This window comes from Lynx canadensis, chromosome C2 (assembly GCF_007474595.2).
Source record: "Lynx canadensis isolate LIC74 chromosome C2, mLynCan4.pri.v2, whole genome shotgun sequence".
NCBI classification, from domain to species: domain Eukaryota; kingdom Metazoa; phylum Chordata; class Mammalia; order Carnivora; family Felidae; genus Lynx; species Lynx canadensis.
Genome location: NC_044311.2, coordinates 141,224,158 through 141,245,094, shown reverse-complemented (window position 1 = coordinate 141,245,094; position 20,937 = coordinate 141,224,158). Strand labels below are relative to the sequence as shown.

General features: G+C 46.4%; 1 protein-coding gene across 1 annotated transcript; it reads left to right on the top strand.

Moving 5' to 3' along the window:
- The first annotated feature begins 1,471 nt into the window (after window positions 1-1,471).
- ADAMTS1 (ADAM metallopeptidase with thrombospondin type 1 motif 1) lies at window positions 1,472-10,337 on the top strand. The gene is made up of 9 exons (XM_030330127.1): window positions 1,472-2,409; window positions 4,068-4,414; window positions 4,759-4,891; window positions 5,175-5,342; window positions 6,022-6,308; window positions 6,555-6,741; window positions 6,832-7,007; window positions 7,936-8,111; window positions 8,273-10,337. The coding sequence occupies exons 1-9, from the start codon at window positions 1,722-1,724 to the stop codon at window positions 8,970-8,972; spliced, it is 2,862 nt and encodes a 953-aa protein (XP_030185987.1). The 5' UTR covers window positions 1,472-1,721; the 3' UTR covers window positions 8,973-10,337.
- The last annotated feature ends 10,600 nt before the right edge of the window (window positions 10,338-20,937 follow it).

Sequence of the window (20,937 nt, the reverse complement as noted above, 5' to 3'; positions counted from 1 at the left end):
TTCCGCCTGTGGAAGCATTATGAAACATTTCCTTCCTCTGTGTCATTGAGCCCCTCCCTCCCTCGTTATCGATGGAAGAGAGGCTCAGCTTTTCCTTGGGACCTAAGGAGGTGGAAGGGCTCTGCAGCGCTTGCTTTCAGAACACGAATGCAGCCTGTTCCCTTCCTGGTGGGAAGAGGAGGGAGGGGGTCAGGGAAGAGAGCCAACTTCCTAATTTCCCCACAGCACACTTTGTAGCCCCGGCTGTCCCGCTGGCCCCTGGGTGGAAAAGTGGGGTTCCTTGACGTTTCCGCCAGCCTGGCCTACGTTCTGCAGCAGCTATTAGGGAAAAGAAGGCAGACTGGGCGGGAGTTGATTATTTGTGGAATGAAGAAGAGAAAGCCCAAGTCCCTCCCTAAGGCTCCAGGGAATTGAAACGCGTTCCAGATCACCTATTCCGGAAGTGTGAGCCTGGTCCCCAAAGAGAAGTCGCTAAGGCAGGGGATGGCAGGGTAGAGATAAAGGTCAATGCGAACGCATTTTAAAATCTAGAGCTTGGGAAGTGTCCCCCTGACCCCAGGCATGCTTTCCAGGTTGGCACTGACCCAAACAAGCTTACCCGAGAAATGTTGGGGCGTAGAGAGAGCAAGCAGCATAAACCCGCCCAGGAGGGCCAGGGAGGTGGAGGTGGGGTGAGGTATTTTTCTAGAAAGGGCAGTCCCGGCTTGTCGTACAAACTGGGGAGTAATGGGCTGCGGGAGGGGGTGGCAAAGGGAGGCGGCCCAGTGACAGCCCCCGGGCAGGGAAATCTTGGAGAAGGGACTCTGCCCTCCACCCCCACCGTCCCTTCTGGGAACTGCAGCCCAGCGCGCGAGCTGCGCTCCCGCACAAGGGCAGCGAGAAGGGAGGGTGGTCCGGGAAGCTAGCGAGGGGGAAGGCGCAATGGAAGGGAGTACCTTCTCCCCGCAGCAACCCCAGACGCACAAAGTGCTGGTCACAGCGCCCCTCCTGCGTCTTCCGCCCCCAGATTGACGAGCCCTTGGCGCCCAGCCAACGCGGAGGCAGTCCCCCTCCCCCGCCCCGGCCCGCGGCGCTGAGCGCGGTTTAGCACCGACAGAGTTTAGGGGGCGGTGTCTCTGGGATGGAAAGGCGGCCAAGAGGGAGGAAGAAGGGGGAAGGGAGGTGGAGACATGTTGGAGACTATAAAAGGGCAACCCGGGTTGCCTGGTTCTTGCACTCGCTGGAGAGCGGCTCCAAGTCAGGGGCCACTGCAAAGCCAGGGCGCGCTGTAGGGCCGAGAGGACCTTGTGGTGCGCAGAGCCAAGCCCCGCGGCCAAGGCGGAGACCGAAGAGGGGCTCCAGGCACCGGTCCTCGCGTTGCCCGTTGCCCCCCTGGCCCGGAGGCGTCCCGGGGCACTTCTTGTCCCTGCAGCAGCCTCCCGGCCAGCCCCTGCCGCGCGGTGCCTCCAACTCTGCGCTAGAAGAAAAACTTCCCGCGCGCCCGCAGAACTGCAGCGCCTCCTTCCCGGGGACTCCGGGAGTCCTGTCCACCGCCGGCTCTGCGCTCACTTTCAAAGAATAACAGTCACTGTAACAACCCAGAGCGAAGCCAGCAAGGCTCCGCGCTCCCGACCCGAACAATAGCCCTCTCTCTCCGTCCACTGAGGCGCGCGGTGCCTCCCGGGACTCGGGTGCAGCGAGCCGTCCCCGCGGGGTTCCGAAGGCGCACGGGAGGCAGCGACATGGGGAACGCGAAGCTGGCGCGGCGGCCTCGGGGCACCCAGCCTGCGCCCGCGCTGCTACTGCTCGCGGCGGCCTCGGCGCTGCTGCTGCTCGTGCCGGGTGCGCGCGGGCGCCCCGCCGAGGAAGACGAGGAGCTGGTGTTGCCGAACTTGGAGCGCGCGCCGGGACACGCGACCACGCACCTCCGCCTGGACGCCTTCGGCCGGCAGCTGCACCTAGAGCTGCAGCCCGACCGCGGCTTCCTGGCGCCCGGTTTCACGCTGCAGACCGTGGGGCGCAGGCCCGGGCCCGACGCGCTGCGTCCGGACCCCGCCGGCGACCTGACGCACTGCTTCTACTCCGGCACCGTGAACGGCGACTCCGGCTCGGCCGCCGCTCTCAGCCTCTGCGAGGGCGTGAGCGGCGCCTTCTACCTGCAGGGCGAGGAGTACTTCATCCAGCCCGCGCCCGCCGCCGCCACCGTGGGCCTGGCCCCCGCCGCCGCCGCCGCCACCGCCGGGGAGGAGCCGCCGGAGCGGCCCCAGTTCCATCTCCTGCGGCGGAGGCAGCGGGGCGGCGACGGCGCCAAGTGCGGGGTCACGGACGACGAGACCCAGCCCGCCGGGGGCGCGGGGCCAGAGGACGAGGACGCCGGGACGCAGTGGCCGCCGCGGGACCCCGCGCCGCAGCGGGCGGGACAGCCGACAGGTATCAGTCGCAGAAGAGGTGCTCTCACTCGCGTCTCCATTCATCCCCCTCTCCCCACTGTCTCTGAGCGGCGCGTGTGGAGGGTCAACTCCTGTTCGCAGGCAGGAACATGCGTCTGCGGACTGGACGCGGGCCTGGTGTGGAGGAATGTGGCTTGAGGTTTGGGTTGGTGAACGAATCCAACCCGGCTAGAGCCGAATCCCGTTGGCCCGAATAATGAATGGTCAAGAGAGGCCGGGCAGAGCAGCGATTTTCTGCTAAGGCGAAGCGTCTCGACGGGGAAGGGAAGAGTTGGTAACCCAACTCCTTTCCACCTTAGTCTAGTGTGAGCGTGTGTGACTTCTTTCCGTCCTGATCGTTTCTTTTTAACGACTGTGCATGTGTTCTTTGGTCGGGTTGCAACTTTGCGCTGAGTTTTGCAACCGCTGCCTGTGCGCGCGCCCTGCGCCGGGGGGGGGAGGGCGGAGATGGAGGGTGGAGGAGCGACGGTGACCTAGCAGTGCGCAACCCGCACGCCTGGACAGCTGCGCTGGGATCTCTGTCCTGCTGGCCTCGGCCTGCTCCCCCTTCCCTCTTAAAGAGGCTGACCCCGACCGGCTGGCGGCGGCCCGGCCCCTCTGCAGAACCTGCTTGGGAGGTCTTTGCCCAGCTGGCCCCGCCTCCCCGCGCCTCCCACCCGGCCTCCCAGTTTGCGCTCCCTCTCGCGGCCAAAATTCTGCTCTCTTGCACTCTCGCGTGTTAGTCACTGCTGATCCTTCCTGCTACGCTTCACCCTGGCTCTTGAGTTGTGTGCGGTGCTTACTGTCTCCTTCTCTTCATCCTGTCACTTTGGTGCCTTTTTTTTTTCTTCCTTAACTTTCTCACGTGGCTTGTTTTCGAATTTTCCGCTTTCCCCCTGGACATCTGCTCCTTGAAGCAGTTACGTGGTCGGCGTCCAGTTTGGGACTTCCCTGGGGTCCGGCTTTCCGTCAGGAGTCAGAAGGCTCTTTTCTAAATAATCAAATGTCCCCCCGCCCGGGTCAAGGCAGGAACTTATTTCCCTGGGGCAGAGGGAATGGGACGACGGGCTGCTGGGCAGAGTGGGTGGTCCTCGTGCCCGGATTTGGCAAGAGCAGAACATTTCCCCTCCCCCCCCCCCAGGACCCCTGGAATGAGACAGCAGAGCAGCGCAGTTCAGCCCTGCCCTGGGCCTTCCACGTGGAGTCCGATGATCTCATTCAGGATTTGAGTCCTGGCCTGTGAAAGAGTGACTCAGGGGCTCTCTGCCTGCTGCCTTTGCTCCAAGTTTTTACTGCAGCTGGGTAGGATGATGTCCATACTGCCTTGTGCAGACTGTAGGACTTCCAGGAGGACAAAAGAAATCTTCCTCACCGCCCCCCCCCCCAAAAAAAAGCCTGAACCCTCAGTGGCTCACATGGCCTTTTTTATTTAAGAGGCAGGGGAACAGAAAAGAGAAAGAGAGAAAATAAAGTAAAGGAGAAAGCCTTAAAAATAACATTTGCAGCGAAACGAGATGCAACTATTTTTGTTATTGTGGTCCCAGGTATATTTTTATTTTGTTTGCTTTGACTGCTTAGGCTTTCCTTATATACTCTGGGATGGTAGCTATTCCCGGCCAGAATGGCCCTGAGCAAACTACCTTTTCTGTTTCTTTACAGGCGCTGGGAGCGTGAGAAAGAAGCGATTTGTGTCCAGCCACCGCTACGTGGAAACTATGCTGGTGGCCGACCAGTCCATGGCAGAGTTCCACGGCAATGGTCTGAAGCACTACCTTCTCACCTTGTTCTCGGTAGCAGCCAGGCTCTACAAACACCCCAGCATCCGGAACTCCGTGAGCCTGGTGGTAGTGAAGATCCTGGTCATCTACGAGGAACAGAAGGGGCCCGAGGTGACTTCCAATGCTGCCCTCACTCTGCGGAACTTCTGTAACTGGCAGAAGCAGCACAACCCGCCCAGTGACCGGCACGGGGAGCACTATGACACCGCTATTCTCTTCACCAGACAGGTATGACTGCCCTCCGGGGGGGGGGGGGGGGGTGGTGCGGGCAGCGCCGGAACCTAGAGACGCGGATGAGGCATTTCGCCGTGCCCTTGACTTGCATTCTTTTAATTGGCTAACGTGGTCAGTTTTCCTTACGGCCTCCGTAATTTTACCAGCTCAAGTCCCACAGTCCTGTTTGAATAGCAGTAGAGAAAAATCTTCAGAGGAGTCCCCAGATTTGGACAGCTCGGTGGCGGCGAATGTAAATGCTCCCAATACGAACGGGAGGATACCTGTTGCCAAAAGTTAGGTCGCAAGGTTCGCGCTCTCTGTTCCTAGGCATAAGGACCTACGTTTGCTTCTTTTAGGACTTGTGTGGGGCGCAGACATGTGACACCCTTGGGATGGCTGATGTCGGAACTATATGTGACCCCACCAGAAGCTGTTCGGTCATAGAAGACGATGGCTTGCAAGCTGCCTTCACCACGGCTCATGAACTAGGTAAGTCATTTCAGGGTGGGAGTTAAGTCCTCTTTTCCCACTCTTCTGAACGTGGCCAGCCTTAACAGATTTCAAAATAAGATAGTATGAGATCCTGACATTTGGAAATTTACCTATTTGTCTGTGCCTTGTAAGACATAGACGTATCGGGCCCAAGCTCGATTGTTTCCAAAATACATTTCTTCTTCTAGAAATAATCACTTCAGGACAAGTGAATCCCTGATTGGGGGGGGGGGGGGGGGGAAGTGCTGTATTTTGATGTGGGTTTTGGATTGCTTCTTAGGCCACGTGTTTAACATGCCACACGATGATGCAAAGCAGTGTGCCAGCATGAATGGTGTCGACCAGAATTCCCACATGATGGCGTCAATGCTTTCCAACTTGAACCACAACCAGCCTTGGTCTCCCTGCAGTGCCTACATGATTACATCATTCCTAGATAATGGTCATGGTAAGATGCTGCAGCTACTCTTTCTAGATGTTATCCAGCCTTCCACATGTAAGATTCTAGTTAAACCAGTCCCTTCTTTCTTTTGTGTGCTTTTTTATTTCCCCTTCTTCCAAATTGCTTTCGTTGTCAAGAGCATACATTTTTATTTTACTTTTAATTTTTTTTTAATTTTTATTTATTTTTTGGGCGAGAGGGGGAAGGAGAGCATGAGCAGGGCAGACAGAGAAGAGGGAGGCGCGGAATTCGAAGCAGGCTCCAGGCTCTGAGCTGTCAGCACAGAGTCCGACACCGGGCTCGAACTCACAAACTGTGAGATCAGGACCTGAGCCGAAGTCGGGTGCTTAACCGACTGAGCCACCCAGGCGCCCCACGAGCATACATTTTTGGATCTTAATTCCCAGTCAGTGACAGTGCTTCTGGCCGAGTAGCTCCTAAAAGTGCATTAATTTGAGCTTTTTAGCAGAACAGTAATTTCCTGTCACTGTTAATATAGAAATCCCCTTTGGAGGACAGTATCTTACAAATTATTTAACTCTCGCTGGCATTTTCCCCAGGAGCTCTAGTTTTCAAATCACTCTGCTCTCTGTGATTTCTTACGGTAACCGTGTTCTGAAACTGATCTACCTTCTGTCTGTTTGCAGTCACCGCTCTTTAATATTGGTCGGCATTTCCTTTGCAGGGGAATGTTTGATGGACAAGCCCCAGAGCCCCCTCCAGCTTCCCTCCGATCTCCCGGGGACCTTGTACGATGCCAACCGGCAGTGCCAGTTTACGTTTGGGGAAGAGTCCAAGCACTGCCTGGATGCAGCCAGCACTTGTACGACCCTGTGGTGCACAGGCACCTCTGGCGGGTTGCTGGTGTGCCAAACGAAACACTTCCCTTGGGCGGACGGCACCAGCTGTGGAGAAGGGAAATGGTGTCTGAACGGCAAGTGTGTGAACAAGACGGACAAGATGCATTTCCATGTGAGTTTTGCCTGTCACCGCACGCGCCTACGCCTTTAAGATTCGGAATTGGAAGGAGCAGTCCGATGCTAAAACATCTGATTGCACGATAGGCACCCCTGTCTGTGTCCTTTGATGGGGGAGGGGGGGTGGGACACAAGACAGATGGTTTTTACAACGGATTCTTCATCTCTTACTTTTCTCGTTCGTTGCCTAAAAAGAGTTCCGTAAAGAGTTCTAATGCTGATCATTTGTGTCCCCATGCAGACTCCTATTCATGGAAGCTGGGGGCCGTGGGGACCCTGGGGAGACTGTTCGAGAACCTGTGGCGGAGGAGTTCAGTACACCATGAGGGAATGTGACAACCCGGTCCCCAAAAACGGAGGGAAGTACTGTGAAGGCAAGCGCGTGCGCTACAGGTCCTGTAACATCGAAGACTGTCCGGATAACAACGGTGAGTAGAAGCGGGTCGCGAGTGATGCGCCCACGAGCAGGCAGGCGAGGGTTGAAAACCGATGACGTCATGATATCATTTTCTTCCCAGGAAAAACATTTAGAGAGGAACAGTGTGAGGCACACAACGAGTTTTCTAAGGTTTCCTTCGGGAGCGGGCCTGCGGTGGAGTGGACACCCAAGTATGCCGGCGTCTCGCCGAAGGACAGATGCAAGCTCATCTGTCAAGCCAAAGGCATTGGCTTCTTCTTCGTTCTGCAGCCCAAGGTACTTACTTCGATCCATACTTGTTGCCCAAGAAACGAGGGCTTGGGCTGCAACCTTTTCATGCAGCCTGTGATGCAGTTGCATGAATTCACATCCCAACGTGTTCGATTTTCAAATCGGATCTCCTTTTGGTTCTAGACATGTTGCCCACCGCCTTCTTTTGAGTGTGGCATCGTTTCCAGTTATGAACGAAGCCCGAATCAGGCACTTAGGATTCTTAGCATTGCTTGTTATTACTCTGGTATGCAGAGAAAAGGCCTTTATGGTCGGATAAATTGCGTATTAGCATGGCAGGCTGACAGCGCTTTTGGAAAATAGCATTAGCATGGAGCACAGTTCTTGTTACCGGTGATTAGCGGTAACGTGTGCAAATGGATTTATTAAAAGGAAGTCTGACGTCGATAACAGTTGTGTTTGAGAACGTACGTTGAACTAGTAGAAGCATCGTTTTGCTGTTTTGCTGCGAGGATAAATCTGGTTCTGAGATTTAAAAACAATGAAACGAATGTTGCTTGGATTATCATGTGCCGTTATCACTGTAGGCTGTGAAAATATTTCCCGGTTGCGGCTTCAACGGGTAACAGCCGACTTACTCAGCATCTGCAATTGGCGGGAATTATTCTAGGCACTGAGCGTACCGCAGTATGCAGGTGGACCGGCTCTGCTTTCATTGCCCTGACCTAGACGTGAGACAGGTCAATAAACAAGTAATCAAAATGTATAGTATTTTCGGACGCCTATATCTACTGGAGTGAAAACGCCACCCAGAAGGGTCGCGTGTGCCACGTGTAGAGCACTCCTCTCGTTACGACGGTCAGGAAAGCAGAGGCATTATATTCATGAGAAAATCTCCCGTAATTATCGCAACATCATCTCTTTCCCGAGTTGACTCACGTGTGACACCAGATGCGTGTTCTCCCTCCTCCAGGTGGTTGATGGTACCCCGTGTAGCCCCGATTCCACCTCTGTCTGCGTGCAAGGACAGTGTGTCAAAGCTGGCTGCGATCGTATCATAGACTCCAAAAAGAAGTTTGACAAATGCGGTATTTGTGGAGGAAACGGATCTACGTGCAAGAAGACCTCAGGATCGGTTACTAGTGCAAAGTGAGTCTTGAAACGTCATACTCCCAAAGATCTTGTTACGTAGAGGTAACTTGACAGGTCTGGGAGAGCTGACGTCCCAAGCGATTCGCGTGTTTTCCAGCTGAGTGTTACAATTAGCCAGCGACCGAGAGAGTTTTATATCTGTTTTTTCTTGCTTGCAGACCTGGATATCATGACATCGTCACGATTCCTGCCGGAGCCACAAACATTGAGGTGAAACAACGGAATCACCGGGGGTCCAGGAATAATGGCAGCTATCTTGCCATCAAAGCCGCTGACGGCACATATATCCTGAATGGCGACTTCACTCTGTCCACTTTAGAGCAAGACATTACCTACAAAGGTACCGTCTTGAGGTACAGTGGTTCCTCCGCCGCGTTGGAAAGAATCCGCAGCTTTAGCCCGCTCAAAGAGCCAATAACCATCCAGGTCCTCACCGTGGGCAACGCCCTTCGCCCGAAAATTAAATACACCTATTTTGTGAAGAAGAAGAAGGAACCTTTCAACGCCATCCCTACCTTCTCAGAGTGGGTCATTGAAGAGTGGGGCGAATGTTCCAAGTCATGCGGACTGGGTTGGCAGAGGAGAGTGGTGGAGTGCCGAGACATCAATGGGCAGCCCGCCTCGGAGTGTGCGAAGGAGGTGAAGCCAGCCAGCACCCGACCCTGCGCGGACGTGCCTTGCCCCCGCTGGCAGCTGGGGGATTGGTCACCATGCTCCAAGACTTGCGGGAAAGGTTACAAAAAGAGAACCTTGCAATGTCTGTCCCACGACGGGGGGGTGTTGTCTCACGAGAGCTGCGATCCTTTCAAGAAACCGAAGCATTACATAGATTTCTGTACGATGGCAGAATGCAGTTAAGCAGGGGAGCGTTGAGGGGAGGATGAGGTGTGGAAGGGCTGGTGCACTGATACCAAGAAGGCTGGAGGGATCCAGTGTACCTTGCCGGTGATGAACAGAGAGGGTAAGGAGTTGGGAGTGTGGAGGTAAGTAGAAAAGAAGTTAGATCGGCAGAATATCCTGCCAGTTACGAATCTGATAGGGTAGCTAATGAGGGTTATTAATCTCTGAGCAATGATATAGCATGATAAAGCCCCGGGGCATTATTATTATTCCTTTTGTTACATCTATGACAAGTGTAAGAAACAAATAGACGCGGTTGTCACAATTAGTTTAAGGAGTACACGATCCCCGTGCTGTGGTATCGATTAAATACTTTGTGCCGTGCGGGTTGGGAACTGAAAAGCAGGAGAAAGAGGAGACTTTCAGTTGCAGACAGGGCTTGCTTTACCTCGCGAACCACGGAGGGAGAAAGGAGGGCCCATAGCATCTTCAGCCAGCGCTGATTGATCGCGGCTGCTACGATTTCAGAGAACACTTCCGCCGTCGTCTCTACTGAGAGTTAAGAATGCAAGACTGTCCTCCGTGAGAGAACTGCTTCGCAACATAAAGTGACTGAAAAGGAACGCCGTCTTCGCGGTCCTGTGCCACTGCTGGGTCTTCATCCGTGACGTCATTTTGACAAAGAAACAATTCCACGTGTTTGTGAAAATGCGTTAAGTCTGTAAGGAGTTAGGAAAAAAAAAAGGCAGCAATGAATCAGACGCTAGTGAAAGTCAGAGGAGACAGGATAAGCTCAAACCTTCCACCACCTTTCCTCCTCATGCAAGCCTACTTTTGGAATGTGGGTGGAAAACACAAACAGAAAACAAAAACCGGTTCACGGCTCAAGAAGGACCGGGTGATCTCACACACACACACACACACACACACACACACACACAAAAGGATGTAATGCCAGTATAAGGATGGGGCGTGTAGAGTGGGATCCCCAGTGTTTGGGGACATGGAGATCACTAGTCTCGCAGTGGGGAGGCTCCTGAGGGGTAGCAGGCCCACCCCCAGCAGCTGGCCCAACAGTCATATCCTGGTGAATGTCTGTTCAGCTCTTCTACTATGAAAGAGAATAGGACTTTTTCTTTTTCCCATATGTATATAGTAAAATATGTTACTATAAATTCTATGTACTTCATAAGTATTTGTGTGTTCCTTCTAAGAAGGACTATAGTTGGTAATAAATGCCTATAATAACATATTTATTTTTATACATTTCTTTCTAATGATAAAACTTTTAAGTTATATCGCTTTTGTAAAAGGGCATATAAAAATAGAGTATTTATACAATATATGTTACTAGAAATAATAAAAGAACACTTTTTGAATGTGTGCGTGTCTGTTTTGTTTAAATGAGAATTCGCTCCCGGGAAGGACATCCGAGGCACAAAATAAATTCTGTAGAAATAAGATTTCGTCCTAATGAAATGTACCTGATGGATCCTTGATGTGTGTGATTGCTACAAAAAAAAGAAAAGAGAAAGAAAGAAAACCCTATTATATCTTCAGTGATTGATAGGTTTTGCTACTGATGCAATAACATACACAGATGGTTAGCGAATGTTTTCTGCAAAGAGCCAGATCATCTCTGTCACAACTACTTTCCTGTGCTGTTGTAGCGTGAAAACAGCCATAGACAATAACATAAACGAATGGGCATGGTGGTGCTCTAATAAAACTTTATTTACAAAAACTGGGCCAAATTTGTTCTGTGGGCAGTTTTCCGACCGCTGATGTGTAACATAAATAAGGGGCGCCTGGGTGGCTCAGTCGGGTTAAGCGTCGGACTTCGGCTCAGGTCATGATCTCGAGGTCCGTGAGTTCGCGCCCCCCGTGGGACTCTGCTGATAGCTCAGAGCCTGGAGCCTGCTTCCAATTCTGTGACTCCTTCTCTCTCTGGCCCTCCCCCATTCGTGCTGTCTCTCTCTGTCTCAAAAATAAATAAGCGTTAAAAAACAATTATAAATGAGACCAGGTAGGGTTCTAAAAGCATTTTGAATTTGTGTCTCTTCCATTATACCATGTGAGTAAAATTTGTGAAAGTAAGCTACTGAGTAGAAAATGATGCTTCAGAAGTTACATTTGGGCTACACGTGCGTGGTGAGCCAAGCTCTCCAAATGTTCCACTTGCTGTTCTGGAATGCGTGAGGTGTTGTGGAGAAAGCCTGGAACATCCAGAACACTCTGGGTGGCCTTTTGTCAATCACTGTAATTTAAATACTAAATGGCACATCAGTGACTTTAAAAGTTGAAACCGCTTCCAAAATAACTACATTTCTCTCAGGAAATGGCTTATTTACTAGGAGACTCCGATTATGTGGTTAACCACAGACAATTCCACCATTACATTTTCATCCTTTTTTTCACCTTCCTTAGTTTTCTCAAATAGTTCTATATAACATGCTAATTGCAGATTCAGATGATAATTTCCCATTTGCCCTCAAGAATTACTCGGTGCTCTTTCTTCCCCTGAGCAAACTGAATATGAGATTCTCAGGGGCCAGGTGCATAGGTCAGAAAGTAGGGCAGGGGAGGGGAGAGTCATGTCTTCTCTGGTTTAGTTTTTTCCTACCTACTGGCCACTGAACTGAAAGGTGAAAGTCCAGTCTTCTTACACGGGGAACCAGTCCTGTTCCCATAGAACTCAGTTAAACATAGAATTTGGCCATGCAGTTCAATGGCCTAACATGCTCATTGCACCAACTTCCATCATTATTTACTTGCCTAGATTATTACTATGGCGCAAATTCCCAGAGTGAGTGAGGTGGGGGGTGCACACACACAAGAAATGCCCTTACCCTCAATTACTGTAGAAGCTATTTGATACAATACTATAAATATACCTAAAGTGATGACCCATAATATAAAGAAGTCATTTGTAGATCTTGCCTAATTCACCAATGAGGTCTGTTTCTTTTCAAAAGCTTGCATTAGGGGTGCCTGGGTGGTGCCAGAGGTTGACCGTCCAACTCTTGATTGGGGCTTACGTCAATCTCAAGGTTGTGGGATCGAGCCCCGCTTTGGGCTCCGCACTGAGCATGAAGCTTGCTTAAGATTCTCTTTCTCCATCTCTCTGTCTGCCCTTCTCCTCTGCACTTTTGCTCTCTCTGTGTCTCTCTAAAAAAAAAAAAAAAAAAAAAAAAAAAGGCTTACATTGATTGGATGTGATAAGCAGAAGGCTGAAATTCAGGACATGAAGATAAAAACCACCAAGAGACTTTCCAGAAATCTCTTTACTGTCCAACGCAATGCCAAACAACTGTGTAGGCTGCCACATTATTTTTTTCAGCCCTCTGCTGGTAAGATTTTCTTTTTATCAATAAAACAAGCAGTTTAAGATACTCCATTTGGGCAGCAAAGAGAGTTTAGTTTAAAACATGCATCTAGTTCTGTGAGTTTGACCAGGCACCTGCTGAAGAGGAGGAAGCTTTGTGCTCACTCACGTTGCAGGTGTAAATGATGAGCCAGCATGATGTTCAATACTAATCCAAGCACCTAATTTTCAAAGCATTCAACGGGCACTTTCTCTTTCTAGCATGTCAATAACCACCATGCGAGCACAACATTTGGACCAGAGCTTTCGCTTAAAAATTGGCAAAAATCGTTTCCAACTTTTGCTCTTTGTTTAATTTGTCACAGATCTTCATGTGACTGAGGAAGAATACACAACACAATTTGCTAATCTCATTGGTTTTCCAAAAGAAAGAAAAACAAACATTATTAATGTAAGGAAGGGTTGGTGGTGCTCGACCTGTCAAGGAAATTGACCAAAGCTACCTCACTATAGAAGTGTGGCCTGTTTGCCATACACATACTTCTGTGACACGGACAAGTTCACCCGGCGTGAGGAGAAATGGGAACGGGGCGGGGCGGGGGGCGCCTGGGTGGCTCAGTCAGTTGGGCGCCCAACTTCCGCTCAGGTCATGATCTCCCAGTTTGTGAGTTCGAACCCCGCGTCGGGCTCTGTGCTGACGGCTCAGAGCCTGGAGCCTGCTTTGGATTCTGTGTCTCCCTCTCTCTGCCCCTCCCCTGCTTGAGCACAGAACCACGCACAGTGCCTGCTCACTCTACTTGTCTCCATTTGGTCTCAGTCTTGGAAGTTCTTAATGTGGTGTTTGTTCAGTGTGCTCCAGTCTCCGTAATTCAGAAGCCTGAACCTTTCCTTACAGCTGCCTCGTATTAATCAGATTGCCTAAGGGTAAGTGTCTGTAATTACTATACAATGATTTGTTTCTAATTTTGCATATTTTTTTGGCGATGGTAGTTTCTTTTTCCTTAGGATTACTGTAGTTTTATGTTTTACTACTCTTAAGAGAAAGTATAAAACATTCACTTGCTGGGGTGGGAAGGAGGTGGAGTGTGATGTTATGTTGACTAATCCAGGAGAGCTTTTTCAATAAGGAGATATTTGGGAAGAAATCAGAGGGAGGTGAGGAGACAATTCTCCGAGGGATGAGATTTTACAATAGAGAGGTGGCCACCACATGTGAGAGTGAGCTCAGCTTCTTGGAGGGAACAGTAAAACACCCCTGTGGCTGGAATAATGGGGAAACGGGAAGGAGGGGAGATTGGTGTAGGACAGAGAGAGAGCTAGTTCCTGGGGAGCAGGAAGTATGCTTGGGTGTTGCTTTAAACCAAAGGAGAGGGACTTGAGGAACTGATCAGAGGAGAGACACGGTTTGACTTCACATTTTAACCTGGAAGGGGACCAGATAGGAGTCAGATGAAGAGATTATTGCAATGACCACGATGAAGGATAAGGATAAGCTAAATGATAACAGAGCTGAGAAAAAAAAGGTCAAATTCTGCAGGTCAAGACTTTGAGGTTTGCAGATGGATATAAATGTGAAAATGGAAGCAAAAAAAACCATCATGGATGAGTCCAAGTTTTTTGTTTCTTTTTTGTCTGTTTTTTTGGGGGGAGGGGTGGTGGAGAGGATGTTCTTTGCAACAGGGATGTTGCCTCCTACATTCTAAAGACAAACAGAAATTAAAAATACAAGATTTTCAGTACATATTGAAACTAGTTTTAAACATACAGCTAAATATAAATAATTGTTGAAAATATGCTTTTCAAATTAACAGAAAATATAAAAAAATAATAGTTAAAAGAGACGGTATATAATGTAGAATATGTTAATAATAATAATTCAAGTGTGAAATCCTATGTCATATTGACCAAATCATAACAGCTGGATAGAAATGTTTATGTAGAGGTATCAAAGGACATCATTTTCTTTTTGAATTTTATAATTAGACAAATACAGATGAATGATGTTTCCTGAAAAACAAATTTCTAAAAATGTCTCTGTGGAGAGAGGATGCACGTAAAACACAACCCATAAAGGAAAGAATGGAAAGCAAAAAATAAGGTGTCAGAATACCAACCACATTATCACAATACATTGCTTAAGCTGTCCTGTTAAAAGACAGATATCTTCAGTACCTATTTAAAAATAAAACCCAGTGGCATGATAAATTAAAGGGAACTGTCTAAATCAAACTGACATTTCTTCAGAGAAGTCCAAATATTTATCAGGCAAACAGTAGGAAAAAATAAGACTAGAATAGAATATCAGCCAAAGTTATATTTACGATGGAAAAACACACTAAGCAACATAGAGAATAATGTTTCTTGTGGATTAAAGATAGAATCTACAATAAAATATGTGTCCCAAATAATAAAATCCCTATATGTGATTTAAATCCAAAGGATGATCAACAGGTAGGAACTATTCTGATTGTCTTTAAAACCTCTCTCTAGGTAAAGGCAGACTAAATATGTAAGAAAAAAACGACAAAACTTTAGAAAGACATAGAAAAAGACTTGAAGATAACAAGAGATGTACATTTATCTTTTTTTAATTTTTGTTTTGTTTTGTTTTGTTTTTGAGAAGGAGAGAGAGGGCATGAGCAGGGAGGGGCAGAGAGAGAGGGAGACAGAGAATCCCAGGCAGGCTCTGTGCCATCAACATGGACCCCGGGGGCGGGGCTCAATCTGACAAACCTAGAGACCATGGCCTGAGCTGAAACAGAGTCAGACACTTAAGTGACGAAGCCATCCAGGTGCCCTAAGACATACATTTATTTTATTCTAAATCATAAACATTTTCTTTTCTCCCACAATGAGTAGATTTATTATAAAATTCCAATCATTAGCCATTCATTAAGTTTTGGAAATGGGTTAACATGATTCTAAAGTTCATCTGAAGAAATAAATTTGGTGAAGATACAGAGAAACGCAACCAAAAACCAAAGCGTAATATACGATACTTGCTAGACTTGATTTGAAAATGCACCATTGGGGCGCCTGGGTGGCTCAGTCGGTTAAGTGTCCGACTTCGGCTCAGGTCATGATCTCGCTGTCCGTGAGTTTGAGCCCCGTGTCGGGCTCTGTGCTGACAGCTCAGAGCCTGGAGCCTGTTTCAGATTCTGTGTCTCCCTCTCTCTGACCCTCCCCCATTCATGCTCTGTCTCTCTCTGTCTCAAAAATAAATAAACGTTAAAAAAATTAAAAAAAAAAGAAAATGCACCATATATTATAATGGCGTTGCATAGTGACAGATGGTAGCTATACTTGTGAGTGTAGCATAACTTAGAGTTGTAGAATCACTATGTTACCCCTGAAACTGATATAACATTGTGTATCAACTACACTTCACTAAAAATATATATATATATTAGTGCATAAAATTACAATTAGAAGAAAGTGATTCGTCCAGGATTATTGATAAGCATATCAGTGGGTGAGGAAGATAGCTCAGAAATAAACCTCAGTAACCATTACCACAAAACATTAGTATATGATGAAGTCAGTAACAAGTCTGTGAGCAAATAAGGATCATTCCAAACATTACCTTAAAAAAATAGAAAATAAACAAAGAAAACAAGAACCCAAAAAAACCCACCAACAAACAGACTCTTAACTATGGAGAACGAACTGGTGGTTACCAGAGGGGAGGTAGGTGGGGAGGTGGGTGAAACAGGAGAAGAGGAAAAAAAGTAGAAATTCATTTGGAAAAAAAAAATTTAGAACCTTCTATCGGACCATTCATCAACTTAAATTCCAGATTCATAAAAAGTGAAAACATGTATTTATTTTTTAATGTTTATTGATTTATTTATTTTGAGAGAGAGGACATGAGTGCATGGGGGGTTGCAGAGAGAGGGGAGAGAGAGAATCCCAAGCAGGCTCCACACTGAGCACAGAGCCCGATAAGGGGCTTGATTTCTCCAACCGTGAGACCATGCATGACCTGAGCTGAAATCAAGAGTCAGGTGCTCAACCAACTAAACCACCCAGGAGCCCCTAAAAAGTTAAAACATTTAAATGAAACCTTAAGAAGTGCTAGAAAATATAGACAAATATTGATGTGATATCTCGACAATGGAAGACAATACACAGCCAACACGCACACACACATGTGCACACACACACAAACACACACACACACGCCCTCACAGGTGTTGATGTGATTGGCTTAAAAACTTTAAGCTTCTGTGTTTCAGAAGAATCCTGGAAAAAAATGTAAGTGTATTTTCAATAAACACAAAAGACATCCAAGCTCATATCAGAGCTTTCCCACAGGCCATTGATTTCTCCCCATGATTCCACATGGCCACCCAGTTAACAGCTAATTAACCTTCAGATGTCAAACTAAATGTCACTTTTCCAGGGAAACCCTTCTAAAACCCCTAGGTTAGGTTACACTCTAAAAACACTCTATACCTTCCCTTCTTGTCACTTTTCGCAAAAATCCTCTACTCTTCTGGCTCTGGGTCTGTTTTGCTCACTATTATTTCCCCAGTTCCTAGAATTTTACCTGTGTGATCTTTCCTGTTCACCGAATAACCCTTAAAAATAGTCAAACTACTGGACATAGAAATTTCTACTCTGTATTTATTTGTGCTAAATAACCAAAAAAGTTCACAAATATTTAGATATGAATGTTACATACATCGGAGCACAGGCATCGAAGAAGTATGCTGAGGACGTTTTATGACATAACAAAATGTGAATCACGGGTAGATATAATGATGCCCAACGTTCCTGGAAGTTATTTATGTGTTTTATATAAATTAGTTCAGTTAATGACCAACCACGCCAAAAAACACCCCAAACTCTGATGTAGATATTATTATTTATATCTTATAGATAAGGAAACAAGCAAAGAGAGATTGAACTACCTGATTGAGGCAGAACAGTTACCAAGCACCTGAGCAAGGATTCCAACTTTAGGCATCCAAGCTCGAAAGGCTGTTCCTTCTTCACTTTCAAGCATTAAACCCTATTACTGCTCCCAAGTTGTACATACAAACACATGTACACACTTGCACTTCACAATGCGTAGACACAAAAATAACCTAAATGGCTATTTTTATTTTCTTCTCAGTACCTTTCTGCATTTTCCAAATTTTCTAGCAAAACACAACTGTATCTTTTCTATCATCATGAGAAAAGTTATTTTGAAAGGGTAGGAAACCCCTAATTGGAGTGATTTTCATTGCGTGAATTCATTCGAGGCAGTCATTTATAGACACGTAAGTATTATCTGGTTTTGTTTTGATTGCCCCCAGGAAGAACCCTTTAAAAGCTGAAATATTTTTGCAATGCTGTAACGTTAAGGCAAGTCAGTTTTGTTGGTGGGTGGGTGGTGTTGTCCACGCCAGATATGGAGGCAAAAATCAAGAGAGATATATTGGTGGGGCACCTGGGTGGCTCAGTTGGTGTTGTGACCAACTCTTGATTTCAGCTCAGGTCATGATCGCAGGGGCATGGAATCAAGCCCTGCACTAGGAGCTTGCTTAGGATTCTCTCTCTCTCTCTCTCTCTCTCTCTCTCTCTCTCTCTGTCTCTCTTTGCCCCTCTCCCCTGCTTATGCACTCTCTCTCTCTTTCTCAAATAAAAAAAAAGATAAATTGGTCAGTTTATTACTAAGTGACTTCATGTTGTAACTTCAGTATATATGTTATTTTCCAAAGGATGTATACTATATATCACTACAAATTTTTGTTAAGTCATTTTTCAAATTCCAGTCTGTTTGGGTATGTATTCCCCCATTTTATACGGTTCCTCCTCTCTGTCCGTATTTATCATTGAAGAGAATGAATGAACAGTAAATCCCCAAGAATCTAGAATTACTGACACTTTAATTTGAAATAAAATCGTGTACCTATCAGCCGGAGGAGATCCAGGAGACTCAAACTCATAATTCCTATCAGGCATAAAATCCACATGGCTTGTATATCTGTGGGTGTGAGTTTCACTGTTTTATGAAGAAGTGCTTTAGTTCCAAAGCTGTCCAGGGTGCACAACTAGCCAGGCGTTAGCATTAAGTAAAAAGCTGGCCTCAAGATCCACATTGGCATGATCAATTATCCAAGATTACCTGTGAAGTAAAAGAATTCATCCAAAGTTAAGAGCAAAAGAATAAAGTACAATTTTCCATATAGACATGTGCTTAAAGAATAAAGCCAAGGTGTGATGACGATCTTCCTCTTTATTTACAAAAATTTGTGAAAATAACTTACAGAATCCCTTAAACTATCTTTTTTTAATGGACACTCTCAGAGGGGCAGAGAACTTTTTTCTCCTTTAGCAGTAGAAGAAAAGAATGTCCAAGAAGCACTAACAGTAACATGTTAAGACGGAATAATGGCCTTTTAATTCAGTGGTGTTTATTGCCTTGAACAACACATCAGTGGAAAGGTCCTATCATCTCATAACCAAGGAGATATTTCCAAATTATCTCGTTTCGAAAACTAAACTAAGTCCTTCAGTAAAATGATATGTCTGGAATTTCCTTTTAAAATTTCTAGCAAAAATAGAAAAGGCGGGGATAGATGAAACTAGATCAGCAAAATGATGATAATTGTTGATGCTGAGTGATAGAGACCCATTATACTTTGTCCTCTACTTTTGTGAATTAATGTTTTTCTGTGATCAAAAGTAAAAAAATAAAAACCAAAAAACTATGGAGAAGTTATACTTCTTTTGTCCAATTTACAAATCAAGTCAATTTTGAAGTAATTAAAGATATATATTAGTCTCCTTTTCTACTCTTTAGCTTGTTTTGAGGGGAGAATAGATGTATTTAAAGTATATCCGCTTAAAAACAGAGAAACACTGTCTAAAACCAATTTGGCAGAGAGCCAAGAAGAAATCATGGGGTAAAATTGAGGGAAAGAAAGGAAAGGAAAGGAAAGGAAAGGAAAGGAAAGGAAAGAGAAAAAAAGAAAAATGAAGGAAGAAAGGAGAGATAGAGACATTCTTCTTACTTGTAGCACTGCAAAACACAGAGCACTTAACTGAGGTCTGTGTTCATAGGCTGTGAATTTATCACTTTTCTAGCGAGGCCTGATTTAAATATGATCAGAGTCTATAAAAAAATTCACTATTCTATATTACAGATTTTGCATCCAGAGGAAGAAAAGCAAGTCAAGAGAATGAAAATAGAAAGTCACTTTTCCGTATAAATATATATGAAAGAAAAGCTCAGGAGGGGGAGGAGAACGAATACGAGGAACCTCAGAAGGACTCTCAGGTCCCAAAGGTGAGGGAGGCAAGGCCACCCTTGGTGAAGCAGGAACACAATGGTGGGCAGACAAAGGGCACATTTGGCAACCTTGAAGTTGCAGACGAGGGAACTCCGCTGAAAGATTTAAGAAATGGGCAAGGATCAAAGATCTCCGATTTCTAACTGAAGCTCTTCACCAGCTGTATTAGATCAGTTGTGTGCAAAGCTTCATTTCCTTTTTCCATCTTCCAAGTGGGCTAAGCCTTTACCGGTAACCTGTTGCATCTCGCATACAAGCAGGGAAGGGCACCAAATAAAGACCCCAAGAGCCAAGCGGCCCCCTGAGATGAGGGACATTATTATACTGCTCTGGCTTTTCACTCATTTCAACTTGGTTTACTCAGTTCTGAATGTTCCAGAAGCTTTCACCTTTAAAATTTTCACCACAGTTGTTAACTAGAAGAGAAGCGACCGGCTTGGCTTTTGTCCCCTCTCTTGTCAGAGCATGCCAGAGGTAATGGAGAAAACAGGACTCACTCCAGAGGATAATGGAGAGGAAAGGGAAAAGAGCTGGGGCAAACCCCATCCATCAGCTTGATAAACAAATTCTGAATAAATGGAAGTCAGCTGGAGGCCTTCATCTCAAACAATAAGGTCACGGAATCTCAGATGCTAGATCTTCGAGTCCATGGGCAGGGCTGTCTCCTCTTAAAGATCCATAGAGACGATATGTAGTTATCAAAGTACAAGATATTCTGGAATGTTCTCTATAACACTAGGACAATTTCTTTTAGAAGTCTGACGTTAGTTAAACCCCGTGTTTTTCTAATACTCTTACACTAATACTGCTATTCTAATAACATACATTGTTAATATCTTATTTGTAGGTAGTAGTGATAATAGAATTCCCTTGTATAGACCATGAGTAAGACTTTAGGTTGGACCCCTACATTGAACAAACAACTGTGCAAGACTGCTAAAGAAATTCGGTTTTGGCCTCTCTTTTTTTAAAACAAAGGCTATCGGTTTCTCTCCTAAAAGTCATTATAGCATTGCATTTGATTTTCTTTAACAACCACGTGCGTGCAAAACACTTAAAAGATTAAAATGTAAACCAAGTTGAACACCTGGCAAAGCTTTGATCCCATACAGTGGTAAACACGTCTAAAATCATCACTTTGGACTACACTAAAAATTGCAGGCACAGTGGAAACACCGTAATATTCCATTCTAGCATGACTGGGAGAAGGCAAAGGTATCATTCCACAGTAGAGTTGAGAGTCCAGAATTAGACAACAAAACATTTATTTTTCTAGGGGATTCTGCCATCCACAGTTGTGGAATTTCAGGTAGAAAAGTACCATACCATTAATTCTTTCTAACATATCTTATCTAAATTATCATAGCCACAAAAA